The sequence below is a fragment of the Mesocricetus auratus genome, unplaced genomic scaffold, assembly GCF_017639785.1.
Source record: "Mesocricetus auratus isolate SY011 unplaced genomic scaffold, BCM_Maur_2.0 Super-Scaffold_100001, whole genome shotgun sequence".
NCBI classification, from domain to species: domain Eukaryota; kingdom Metazoa; phylum Chordata; class Mammalia; order Rodentia; family Cricetidae; genus Mesocricetus; species Mesocricetus auratus.
This window is the reverse complement of record NW_024429187.1, coordinates 15,816,201-15,830,008: the sequence shown is the minus strand read 5'-3', so window position 1 is coordinate 15,830,008 and position 13,808 is coordinate 15,816,201. Positions and strand designations below refer to the sequence as shown.

The window sequence follows — 13,808 nt, the reverse complement described above, 5'->3', positions numbered from 1 at the left end:
ATCTGAGAAAAACTGGCATTTTTTTTCTCTTGGGCACAGAACACTGAAGACTGATGGTCAAACAGGCCTTTGTTAGGGTCCACGTGTGTGAGATGTGTTCATTTAAAAATGAAATAAAGTTTAGTTTTCGTTTGTTTGGTTTTCAATGTCTGGCAGTCTTAGCTGTGAGCTCTCACAAGCTGTCCTCACTGCCTGGCATCGGTGATGCTGCTAAGTAAGGTAAAGGGCCTGTGATGCTGCCGCTGTTGCTAAAGGAACTGTGGTGCTGCTGCTAAGGACCTAGGATGCTGGTGTTGTTACTGTTGCTAAGTGGCCTGTAATGCTGACACTGTTGCTAAGGAGCCTGTGGTACTGTTGCTAAGGAACCTGTAGTGCTGGAGCTGTTGCTAAGGGGACTGTGGTGCTGGCACTGTTGCTAAAGAACCTGGGATGCTGGTACTATTGCCCAGGAGCCGGTGGTGTTGTTGCTGTTGCTAAGGAGCCTGGGATGCTGTTGCTGTTGCTAAGGTCAAGGGTCTGTGATGCCTGCTGTGTATGGTCTGAGGCTTGTGAATGCTTGGTGTGCTAGCTTTCTGTGTTGTCAGCAGTCTTCAGGACACAACAGAGCATTCACTGGCATGAGAGCTTCGGGCCAGCTCCTCTTCCCTTGGTTTCAAAAATGCCTTCTAGGCTTCTACATAAAATTATTTTTTTTTCAGTGAACAGTGCCTTTTGCGTTTACTATTTAAACACATCATTTTCTAGTTTAATCCAGTTTAATTGTAAAACTATATAAAAACATTCATGAGAAGATATAATTATGGGCACCTGACTCTGCAGTGTAACCAATCCCAGGGCAACTGCTGAGTCAGCTCCTTGAACTTATGAGTCAGCACTTTTAGCTAAGGGACTGTACTTTTATTAACCACCACTGCTTCTGAGTCAACGGCAAATGTCTTAAGTAGAGCACTGTCTGTCCAGGAACTTGAAGAAGATACAACATTTGTAAAGAATTAATAGACTGTGGCCTGGGTATAGTAGTGGAGCATGCCTTCCCGGAGCAGAGGCAGGTGGATCTCTCTGACTTTAAAAAGCAGGGCTTCACAGCGAGACCCTGACTCAAGATGGGTGGGGGTAGGGGTGGGGGAGGAGGAAGAAACACTCAGGAGAAACAGATAACATGGCAACCAAGTTTATTATACTGAGAAATCCCAGAGAAGTACAAGGCCCCTGAAAGCAGAAGCAATTCAAGAAGAGAGACATGGCAGCTGCATAGGTACACGCGTAGGTGCGCTGTTGTCAGTTCTGACGGTGAAACTGCTCGTGATTTCCTACTGGAGTACACTGCTCATGGATCAACATCCCGATGATCCCATATGTCTAAAACTTGGTTAAATCCCCACAGATGTCTGGGAATCCAAGTTATGTTCTTTCTACAGATTAGATTATGAAAAATGATTGGCAGAGCCTCTGAAGAAGGGCAGGAGGCAAGACCGTGCCACGCACCCGAGGTTAGATGGGGGGCATCGGCTCGAAGCCTGGTCAGCTAGTGTCGTTTATTCTTTATAAAGTAATGAAAACACGCAGACTGACCTTTAGAGAAGCGGCCAGGCTAGTCACAACAATGGCCGTGTCAGTGTTTCTATCCACTCTACTTCTCGGGAACAAATAAATATGTGGTTACACAGTGGTGTCGTCCCACAGATCACAACGAGGCACTCAAAAGGTAATCCTTTACCAAATAGTGTCACTAGGCCACCTGGAGCTGTACTGTTTACCCCATGAGCTGTGGATAGCATACCACTTTTTCATGGCTTTGGGTCACATATATTCTTCCATTGCTACTTGCGATAGAATAACAGAGAGTAAGTTAAGATCCAGCGGTGGTTCTTCTAGATACTGCGTGGGCTCATCCTTGACCTGGAAACCAACTCTCCAAGTTGAAACAAAAAACAAAAGCATCTTTCTAAGTCATGGCATCCTTCAGAAGTCTAGTGATTGATTGACACAACGGCCAGGGCGAGGTAGCCTGTCATGTTCCCTTTATTCGACACCACCAGGCTCCGTGGCCCTTAGAACACTCGGCTGCTTCTGGGCACAGGAGAGGAACAGCTTCAGAGTAGGCAGGCTTAATGGCGGGGACAGGTTGGGCAGCGTGTCTCTCTCTATTCAATGTCAACAGGCTCTGTAGCTATGAGAGCACTCAATTGCTTCTGGGCGCAGGACAGGAACAGTTCCAGGCTGGTCAGGCTCCGTTGGCGGGTGACTTGATCGAGCTGTTGATTGTTTAGGAAGAGGAGGGGAGAGAGAGAGAGAAAAACTTCAGTTGGGAGAAAGTTAGTGATGCCAGTGAGACCTACCAGGAGGGGCTTTCTGTACGAGAGGCATCCTGATCATCTTTCCTGTGCAGTCACTGCTGCTGGCCTGTTATCCGGGCTTGGAGAGTGACTGTGGCCTACAGGTAACTGGAGAAGTTGTATGTAGACTCTCAGAGTGATTTTATAATATATGAGAACAGGCATGCTGGTTTAAAAAAAATAGATCAAATACCCTCAAAAGATCCTATCAACACCCACAGATGCACAGGACATAAAGAAAATCAATTACATCACACTTGGATCCAGGAAGAACGCTGAGTGAGGTGACTTGACACCTTCAATTTAGCCAAGTGTTGTGGAGTGGAGAGGACTGTGCTAAAAAAAAAAATGGAGGGGAGGGGTTGGAGAGACAGCTCATCAGTTAGGGTCAAGAGCCAGCACTGCTTTTGCAGAGGACTAGAGTTTGGTCCCCGGTACCCACATAGGGAGGCTCATAACTGCCTGTAACCCCAGCTCCAGGGGACCTGATGCCCTCACTGGACTCTGAGAGTGCCCGCATGGCACATGTCTGTAACACACGGACACAAACACATGCATAAATAATAATAAAAATCAATCTTTAAGGCCTACTTCTCCTTTTAAGAGATTTTTAAATTAGGGTTATTTCAGCAGATTGGCAGTAAACTAATGCAGTGATCAAAACCAGGTTCAGCAAAGAGTATCTATCCGTGTGAGAACTTTCTAGATGATGAAGATAATGTTGCAGAAAGAAATACGCTAGCAGTGAGAAGCCAGTGCCTACAGCTTATACAATGGGAGCCTTCAAGAGCACTGTGGGGGTTCTGTTTTATAACATAAACCTGCCATATCCTTTTTATAAGCACCCTTAAATCCAAGTGAGAGTTCTCTGTTAAAACACACTTAATATTTCACTGAAATTCAGGGTGACTAAAAACTGGAAGACAAAACTTTCAAAGTATCCAAGAGTCAGCCGAAAAAGAGTGTCATTTAGCAAAACAGTTGTGTAGGAGAATGGGTGGGAAAGTCTCCCTCCGTACGTGTACAACATAGTTCTGGCTCATCTTTCCTCTCAACCTTTTCCCTCTTCCTTTGTCACATGACGCCTTTGGATAGTTATAAAGACAAACAAACGCTCCTCCTACTCACAGAGTCATAACAGAATTCTGGGAGAGAGGAGGCATGGTCTGCCTCGCAACACACTGTATCCTCAGCTCCGAGAAATGAGGCTGGAAATGTTAGACACTTGTCAAGTTCCCTGAGGATGACTGAACTGAACTGTACAGAAGCCCCAAAAGGGCCAAGGCATCTACTGGGAAATGGCTGGTGCAGCCTAAATTCCAAGAGCAACAGGAGGGCCAAACCTCATCCAGAAATTGGGATGCTTAAAAGACATTTTAATATGTGCAGGGGATGTGCCCGTGTACACACACACACACACACACACACACACACACACACACACACACACACACAGTGTTTAGTTGTCCTTGAAGCAATACCTCATCTAGAAACTGGGATGCTTAAAAGACATTTTAGTATGTGCAGGGGATGTGCCCGTGTACACACACACACACACACACACACACACACACACACACACACACACACTCAGTGTTTAGTTGTCCTCGAAGCAATGAGAACATATAAAGTTCAAGTGTACACCACCCAGATTAGAAGACGTTCACAACTATCCTGTACAGATTCAGTATGTGGCCATAGAAGCCAATTACTCAGGTAGCAAGAGGTGGAAATTAAATTGCTTTCCAGAGTGGCGGGCGAAGGCTGGAGAAGACAGATGACAAGGACCCGCACCAGAAGCAAAGATGCCTTCCAGGAGAGCCTGGCTCTGACATCTTAGCTTTGGGCTTGCTTTAAGCCTCAGTCTGTTGTAAATTGAATGAACAGCCTTAGACAGTTAGCTCAGGTGGGGAGGTCCTTTTTGTCGCTGTAGCCTCTCTTCCTATGTCCCCTATGGGGACCTCTGTGTCACAGCGGCTTGTCATCCTGTGTCCCCTATGGGGACCTCTGCATCACTGGTTTTTCTTCCTGCGTCCTATGCAGCTTTGTGCAGTAATGTATTCTGTGTTTTACAAAGGGCTTTCTGCTGAGTTTGGGAAATGGAAATTTTAAAGAGATACTGTTACATTTTTTCATTGCTTTGGTGCTGGCATACAAATTCATAGGTTTCACCTTGGCATTTTCAAAGATAATTGTTCATCCTCCTGTGACCGTTCACCCTCAATAACCCCCACGATCATAGCACATGTGTTTCATCACCCCCTCCTATCTGCACAACTTCTCCCAGTTAGGTTGGTGGTCCCTGTTCCGCCTTTACTGCCTACCCCCCCCCCCAGTCCCAAAGACACACATATTTGAGCGTTGACTGTTGGGATGGGGACATGACAGAGAACACGTGGCACTTCCCTTTCTCAATCAGGGTTACTTTGCCTTGTATAATAATTTCCAGACCGGGTTTATTTCTCGATCCCGTGCTCCGTTAGTCTATGTGCCTTGCTGTCCTTGTCACTAGGAGTCTGTATTATAGCTTGAAGTCATGTACTGTGGGTATTACCTGGCAGTATTCTTAGTACTCGTTTTACTATTCATGATAGTTTGTTTCCATACAAATACTAAGATTTTCTTCCTAGCTTGGTAAATAATGTTACTGGGGATTTGAGAGGGATTTCACTGAATACATGCATTACTTTTGGTAATATGTTATTTTATGATATTAATTCTTCCAATCCAGGAGCATGGAAGGCATTTCCATGGCTTAGTATCTTCAATTTTTTTCAACTGCCTTTTACTTTTTATTGTAGAGGTTTTTTCCACTTTCTTGGTTAGGTTTATTCCTGGGTACTTCATAAAATGTCCCTTTTAAGTATTATTACTTAGTCTTGGGGTATAATGAACATTGAGGAGTGTCTTAGTTCGGGTTTATTTCTATTGCTCTAAAAAAACAAACAAACAAAAAAACCACACCCTGACCAAAAACAACTGGGGGAGGAAAGGGTTTATTTCATCTTACACTTTCAGGTCATGTCCATCATCAGGAAAGTCAGAGCAGGAACTCAAAGTCAGGAACCTTGAGGCAGAAACCGAAGCAGAAGCCACAGAGGAGCCTTGCTCGCTGGTCTGCTCCTCATGGTTTGCTCTTAGACCATCCAGGGTCACCTGCCTGGGACACTGCACCCGGTGGGCTGGGCCCTCCCACAATCATTGAGCAGGAAAATGTCACAAAGGTTTGCCAGTCTGATGTGGGCATTTTCTCAACTGTGAGCCCCCTTTCCCAAATGCCTCTAGCTTGTGCCAAGTTGAGTAAAATCTAATCAGGATAAGAAGTCTCTGAATGCTTATAGTACAGGCAACAGTTCCCTGGCTTTTTAAACTTTATAATCCATGTATGCACAAAGCAAATTTTGAAAAATATCCTTCAGTCTTATTTCTTCTGAAAGAGTTCTTTTAGACCCTAAACAAACAAATTGCAAATAGAGAACAGTGGTTGACTGCTCCTGGGATTACACAGTTACAGAATTTTAATGGTGAGGCTTAACTGCTAAATCTAACTTTTCCACACCACAGTACGGAAGACGGATGCTGAGTAGTTACGATTGCATTATCCATAGTCCTCCCCACTTTAAAAAGGACATTTAAACACATCTGAGTTTGGCTGCTGTATATCAAGGTGAGGACATTGAAATCCATCTGAGTGTGGTTATTGTATATCAAGGTGAGTCTTCTGTCTTTGTTTTTGATGAGATCGGTTCTTCAGAGGCTCACTGCAGAGGAACCTGCTCCAAGCCCAGAAACCACTGAAGACCTCTGGATGATGACACAATTATCCATCCTGACTTAAGATCATGACCAACTTCCAGATGCCGCATGTGCATGTGCACACGCTCGCTCATGCACACACACACTTGCACTCACATGCATGCACATACACGCATGCATGAATGCACACACACGCACATACACACACATGCATGAATGCACACACGCACATATACAGACATACATGCATGAATGCACACATACACTCGCACATGCACTCACACATAGCCATAAGGTCCTGGACTTTTTCTTAGCCATCCACAAAGGGCTGACAGACAAGAAGACACGGAATTCTTCAGTGTGGTCCGCACTGTGAATACGGCCACTTTTCCTCTCCCTTGTCAATCCTCACCAGAGTTGAAAACCTTCGAGCTTTGTCTATAACCTGACTGGTTGTGTCACAGAGGCTCCCTGGTACCATGTCACGATGGGCATGTCTGCTGTAAGGAGTTTCTCTAGTAAAGGGTTTCCCTCTGTTTTTAGGTAAGTAAGTCTGACGTGAGAGTTCACGCTGCACAGAAAGCTGAAGGTCAGACGCAGAGCTGGGAATGGATCTGTGACTCTGCCGTAAATCATGTTGATACAGACTTTGGATCAACCAGGGAAGTGAGTGTCCCATAAGAATACGTGTTTAGAATAAGCCAGACTCTGCAAGAGTCAACAGTCTGGGCAGTGGTTTGACCTGAGGCTGTGCCAGCTGCCTTCATCCTGAACTTCAGAGTGTGGGTCTGGACTCTTCATTGGAGCAGTCACAAGTCCACAGCACACTCCCCGGTGACACCCAGCTTGGGGTTTATGTCTCCAATGCATCCCGGGAGTCACCGCAAAAAAGAAGTTGTGCTCCAGATGGACTGCAGATGCTCACAGAGAGTAAACAAAAGTCGGGTAAGTGGGTACAGAGAGTCTAAACTGCGCTGGCCACAACTGAAGGGCTGCTGCTTTGTTTTAAGATGTCTCAGGGTGAAAACGTCTCTGCTCTCGAACCGTCTCAATCAAGTTCTTTACATCTGAGCAGTCTGCCCTTTTATCTCAGACTGCCACAGAGCCCCCGGGGAACATGAGCACCCAGCTCTAGAATCTTCATGCACACCAGGCACACCGTCATGCCCAACTCCACAGGCTCAGTGGCAATGCTTTGCCGGGAAGGAGGGCCCTGAAGTCGTCATGGAGTTGGCAGGTAGTACTCCTGGTGTCCAGAACATGGCTCCTGATGACACAGGGGATCTCAGGGAGAGGCCTGGTTCCAACAGTTCGAGCTCTGCCAATGGCAATTCCGACACATCCAGAAAGTAAGGCCATGGATTTAAGATTTACAGGAAGGAGAGCTGACTACTGCTTCCCAGAGTGTTTCTGGCTCTATAATGTTTGTATCTCCTGAGGACCCAAGGAGCTGGACACTGATTCCCGGAGTGCCTGAGGAGCTGGGTGTCTCTATCTTGTGAGCCTGCTCCTAAGTCAAGTTTTTATTCTCCTGGCAATTGTATACATGGGCAATTGAGGCTTAGAAGGGTTATGACTTGCCCAATGTGGAAGAGCTGGGACTTAACACCAGGTGTGTGTGTGACACCCCAGCCTCCAACCTCAACACGGCACGGCCTTCTCAGATAAGAGTTTCAGTTATGACTGGGGGCCTTGGCACAGGGTCTGTTTCGCTATAAATACACAGGGGTTCTTTACGTTGCATTACCCAAGTGCAGAAGCCTGTCAAGGTGCCAAAAAACCTGGCAGATGCAGCTATTAAACAATGCAATCACCTTCCTTCCACGGGGAATTCCATAGGTTTGAGAAATTAACACACAAAGGGGTCCCTGAAAACACAGTAGACGCATTTAAAGAACGCTCAGCTTATTAAAATCAGTAGGGGAGAACCCCGTTTTACAAAGTCTGCAAATGTCAGCGGCTACACAGAAAAACGGTGTGGAACTCCCTCCTGCCCCGGCTCCAGGGTTCCGACTCACCCTGCACCGCGTGGTGCTAAGCACACCTTCAAGCACACAGCCATCTTAAGCCTGGGTGACCTCTGCTAGCTGGTTTCCGCCATTGGTCAAGGGACTGGTCGGCCTGGGTGCATACTTGTTTAGGAATTCTGATAACTTAGTGCCCCAAACTGAACCCGTGCAATCTGACTAAAGCACCGGTGACTTGAATGGAAGTTACTGTGAACAGATTCCTGCCCTCCCATCCCCACCTTTGAAACATTCTTCATCTTCAGGAATTTTATAGTGTGTACGCGATCATGAAAAGCCCATCACTCTCAACTATACCAACCACCCGGAACATTTAAAACAGCCTTGTGCTCCCAAGGACATTAAGGGGAAGAAGTTCCTTTCCTGTTGTCCCTCTCGGAATCGCCGCCGCCTCTCAGCTAGACCCGGCGATGGAGGGGACCTTAGCCTCCTTCATCCAGTACACGTAGAGGTTTGCTTTCACTCCCAGCTAAATTTGGACGATACTGCAGAAGCAGATATAAAAACAGGGGGCAGCACCTGCTCAGGCAAAGGCTGATGGTAAAACTTGCCAAGCTTTGGTAGAAGGCTTCCATCATCTTCACCAACAGGATTTCAGGGTAAGTCTAGGGACAATGCACACATCTGTGAGGGGGGCACTCTTTGTCCTGGTTTGCCTTCTACTGCTGTAATAAACACCATGGCCAAAAGCAACCTGTGGAGGACACGGGGTTTATTTCAGCTCACAGTTTGAGGTTCCTCACGAAGGGAAGACAGGGCAGGGACTCGGGGCAGGATCCTGGACGCAGGGACTGAAGTAGAGGCCACGGAGGAGTGTTGCCTACTAGCTTGCTTCTCATGGCTCATTGCCCAGCCTTCTCTCTCATATAACCCAGGGGCAGCACCCCCAGTGGCGAGCTGGGTCTTCCCACATCAATCATTAGTGAAGAAAATGCCCAGCAGAATTCCCTACGGGAAATCTGATGGAGGGAGGCGGGCCCTCTCTCAATCGAGGCTCCTTTTCCCGGGTAACTCTGGCTCGTGTCAAGTCGACAGAAACCAGCCAGGACCACGTGGTTTCTAGGGGCAGCAGGAGGAAAGGGAAGGCCACTGGAGCTCGAGACTAGGGACGCCTGCTCTGCCCTAGCTCTGTTCTTGTGTTTTTCCTCACCCTGCCTTAAAGGATAAACTTGCTGGGGCCTCGACTGGCACTCTGTAGCATGGACGATAGAGAGAGATGCTGCAGACAGGATGAGAATTCAGAAGAGCATCAAGTCCCAAGGACTCTGACCAGAGAGAGTACCTAGACCCAGCGGGACTCCAAGTTCTCAGACTGTGCTTGGCTTCTGTGCTCCCCTGGGCTGTAAATTCCCAGATGTGCTTACCTTGCTGCCGTTTCCAGTCCGTGCTGGGGGAGATTCAGATGCGACGTGATAAAGGAGCCCACTTTTATCCATGGGTCTGCTGGAGTGTACACAAGTGTGTGTGTGTGTGTGTGTGTGTGTGAGAGAGAGAGAGAGAGAGAGAGAGAGAGAGAGAGAGAGAGAGAGAGAGAGAGAGAGAGAGAGAGAGAGAGAGATACACAGAGACAGAGAGAACCAGAACCTGCCCATCAGGTCCAAAAAAGCATGCTGAACTCCTTATATGTTGGTCCCTTGAGGCTGGAGTTAAGGGCACCTGTGAGCCACTGGATGTGGGTGCTGGGATCCGAACACCCCCAGTCTTTCTGGCTGAGCAGCACATGTTCATAGAATCTGAGCCATTTCATCAGCCTTGAAGACCCAGCCTTTAGATCATGAACAAGAACACGGGAACAGGCTCAGCATGGTAAATGGGTAAGACTGGAGGTTTGCTGAGCTGGAAATTTTAAATTTGGGGGTTGAGCAAGCAAGTGTTAGAATGTCATCCTGATCACTGGGAGAGTCCGTGAGGGGAGCTGGGTGTGGTGTCACATGCTTGCAATGTTGGGACTTGACAGGTTGAGGGACGAAGATCACCAAGGCCAGCCTGGAGCAGATGGTGAGTTTCCGGAGAGCCTGAGCTAGACAGAGACCAAGGAAGCCAGGATACTTCTCTGTCTTCTAACGCCTGCTGGGCATTGCAAAGCAGAGCTGGCAGCCTGGAGGTTAGAATTTATGACCCTGTGGTGAGCCTGGCATAGAAGCTCTGACACCTGGCCTTCCCTTCCTTCCCATTTCTGTCATTTTCTTTCTTGTTAACTAAGCAACTCTGGCCTATTAGTACGGTTCTTATGCATTCCAAACAAGTTATAAAGAGCATTTCCAAAAACAAAACAAAACAAAACCAGCCCCTTCCCCAAGACCAAATTCTCAGATAAGAGTTTACACTTCTCTTTTATATTTCCTAGGTGAAAAGGATGCAAACAGAATCTGGACAAACTATTTAACCTTTGCATATAACCAGGCTCTCCCAACACGCTAGTACATTGGTACTGGGAGAGAAGACTAGTAAGGGGCAGGATCATTCCTTCTGAAAAATGAAGTGCACACCGCCTCTGGGAAAGGAGAGAGAAGCCAGGCCTAGCCTCAGATCACCACTGTCTGTGGGTACAAGTTTACTCTCTCAGGACCCACTTAACTAAGGGGACACAGCAAAGACAGGGCAGCTCTGTTCTTCTGTGTCCTAATGTAGACGCATGACGTGGTGCAGGGAACGGAAGGGTGAACTATCCAAGGGGCATGTGACAAGTCACCTGCAGACCACTGCCAGACAGAAATCCCATGACACGCCTTCTCTCAGAGACCCGCCCTTTTACTCCATCAGGGTCACTATGCCTGGATGCAGACTTAAGATGGATCTGGCAACACACTGCCGGGTTCTTCTGAATGAAAGACACAATTTAAAGTCTTTGGGAAAGGTCACACACAACACACAACAGAGCCATTTATATACTAAATCTGCTCAGCATAAACACAGCAAGCTGTCAGTCTAATCTTACGGTCTCTGAGAGGCTGGAGGTCCTATCAACTCCCTTATGAAGATCTAGCGTAAGAGGCTCTAACAAAGTCCCAATTCATGGCTCTTCCTTTCTTCAAAGAGCGTACAGAGGTTTGTTTGCGAAGGGCCATGTTTAAGAATCCAGACCTTACAGACACATAACAGTCTTTGGGTGGTAGGAGGGATTTAGAGGAGAATAAAGTAAGCGTCCAGCCTTGCCCAGTTGGGTTAGGTATAAAAGAAATGGAGCAAAGCAGGGATGATGTCGGAGGAGGGAGGCCACCATCACGCCTCACTGCTGACCCAGGAGAGCACCTGCTAAGGCTTCCTCGGCCTGGGATTAAAGGGGGCACGGTGACCAAGTTCAGCAGCTCATAGTTTAGTCTAAAAGGCACCAATATGGCACTCATTCTCCCAGGAGTCCTGACCTGAAGCTGAGACACCGTTTGGGGCTTACTCAGAGGAAGGGTGTGGCTCCCAAGACTGTTAGGAACGGTCTCTGCATCTGTGCTCAGAGGAAATGAAATCACAAGTGCCGAGTCATAGATGGGCTACATCCCAGAAGCCACGGGGCAGCTGGCTGGCATTTCTGTGTTTTTTGTTTTTTGTTTTTTTTGAGATGGACTCGGAATCATTGTCTCACGATCATTTCAAAGGGCTTCCTGAACTGAAAATGCCAGTGGGCCGCACAGCTGTGAAGCCCCCGTGGACTCGGCACCCCGCTTCATGAACTGCTTTCGGCGGAAGGTGAAAAGGTTAGGGAAGCACTGGCCAGACCCCACCTCCTGTTCACTTTCCTGTTCCGAGACAGAGACGCGGGAGCATTGGAAGGCGCCCTTCTGAGACTGTGGTGCTGCACACTTGTGATCCCAGCACCTGGGAGGCTGAAGCAGGGGGATTGGCGGGAATCTGAGGCCAAAAGGCTACGGAGTGAAACCTCGTCTCAAAAATCAAAGCAAAACGTACCGGGGTCCTCTTCCGGGAATCGGCAGAGTCTGCCCTCACGCTGCCGCCGCTGGACAGAGGTGGCTAGCTACCTCGTTAAAGAAAACTCATTTAGTTCTGTAAAATGAATGAGTAACACAGCAAAAGACTACTTCACTCCCCAAACACATGATTCTATGAAGGACCTGGAAAGATGGTTCAACAATTTTTGCTGCCCTTCTGGAGGACTAGAGTTCATTTCCCATCACCCACATGATGGCTTACAGCCTCTTGCAAATCCAATTCCAAGAGGATCTAAGGCCCCCTTTTTGGTCTCTGTAAGTACAAGATCTCTCTCTCTCTCTCTCTCTCTCTCTCTCTCTCTCTCTCTCTCTCTCATGCTACACAGAAAATCAGTATTTTAAAGTATATGAAAACATTTATGAAAAAAAACAATTGATCAGGAAAATATCCCCAAATACTCCTACGTGACAAAGACCACAAAGAGATCATCATCATCATTGTATCCCTGAAAGGCAGCATTCTCAAACCTGCATCTCAGTACTCTGTTTCATCACTCCTCACAAGTAAGCAGTAGGGAACACAGCTAACACTAAGGGTCATTATAATACCCAGTCATTCTGAACGTATACTTTTAAACAACACACATCTCAAGATAACCTGAGGTAATAAAAAGAAGTATATCGAGAGATACATTTACCAAATAAGATATCAAGACTGGTTACAAATGACAGAGATTTTAAGGATGACTAACCACTAAAATTACTTGATACTAGACAGACCCCCACACGGAGTTTTGAAGTACTCAAAAGAAAAAAACATTATGTATTTTATAGGCAACCAAGCCATACGTAGAAAATGAACAAATTTATTATGAAAATAAAAAACTATTTAGTTTGCAGACAGAATTGCTTCCAATTCTGAATTTGATCCTGATGAGGAATACATTGGGTGCAGTTCTACAAATCACAACAAAGCAGGAGGGGCCCGTGGAAATACTTGAGCTGAACGCTGGGTGGATGACTAGTGCCTTGGTTCCGGATGAAGCATGGCTTACAATTATTAAAGAGATACCTGGATGTAATTCCCAGATGAGACACAGGGCTGGTGCCACCGCCGTTAACTCGTCACCATGACTACAGGCCTGAGTACATGTCTGTAGAGAGGGCAGATCTGCTGATGGATGTGTTCTGAGAGTTCTTCAAAGCCTAGGATCCCGACATGACCATAACCTTCCCTCTTTTAGGCTTCTTATCTTATCTACATCCTGCCCTCGCCAACTTAAAAACACGCTTATATGCTGCTTTTGAAGATACATGACATGATGTTTACACCCTTCCTTCTCTTTATGAACTTCTGTATGCATCCAAAGCACTGCTTTCATGTTAATAATTGTCTGTCTTAGCCATAAAGGCCAGGGGATGATTCTATCTTACATCCCAGACATGGTTATGCTTATTTTAATTAAAAAACAATGGCTTTGATCGTAAATCTGTCCATCCTTTCTGGGGAGTAAAATGATATGTGTCTTCAACACAAGCTCAGATGTTATAGTAATTAAAGGTGGCTTTTTTTTTTTGAGACAGGGTTTCTCTGTGGCTTTGGATAGGAACTAGCTCTTGTAGACCAGGCTGGCCTCGAATTCACAGAGATCCTCCTGCCTCTGCCTCCCGAGTGCTGGGATTAAAGGCGTGCGCCACCACCGCCCGGCGAGCGTGTTTTCTTGTCACTTCCAGGGTTGATTTCCCCTCTCCAGTGGCAACTCAAATTTCGTTTGAGGCATTCTGTCTTTCTCTGTGGACTGCAA

The 13,808-nt window shown here is 46.8% G+C and overlaps 1 protein-coding gene across 3 annotated transcripts in view; it reads right to left on the bottom strand.

Annotated features, from left to right (window-relative positions):
- Positions 1 to 1,155: 1,155 nt before the first annotated feature.
- The window catches only part of Ccdc91 (coiled-coil domain containing 91), a 167,973-nt gene continuing 155,320 nt past the window's right edge, over positions 1,156 to 13,808 (bottom strand). For all 3 annotated transcript variants that reach the window (XM_040743654.1, XM_040743657.1, XM_040743656.1), the window contains one exon: positions 1,156 to 2,255. In XM_040743654.1, coding sequence (XP_040599588.1) covers positions 2,145 to 2,255 — 111 coding nt within the window. In that variant the 3' untranslated portion in view covers positions 1,156 to 2,144. The remainder of the gene's footprint in view (positions 2,256 to 13,808) is intronic.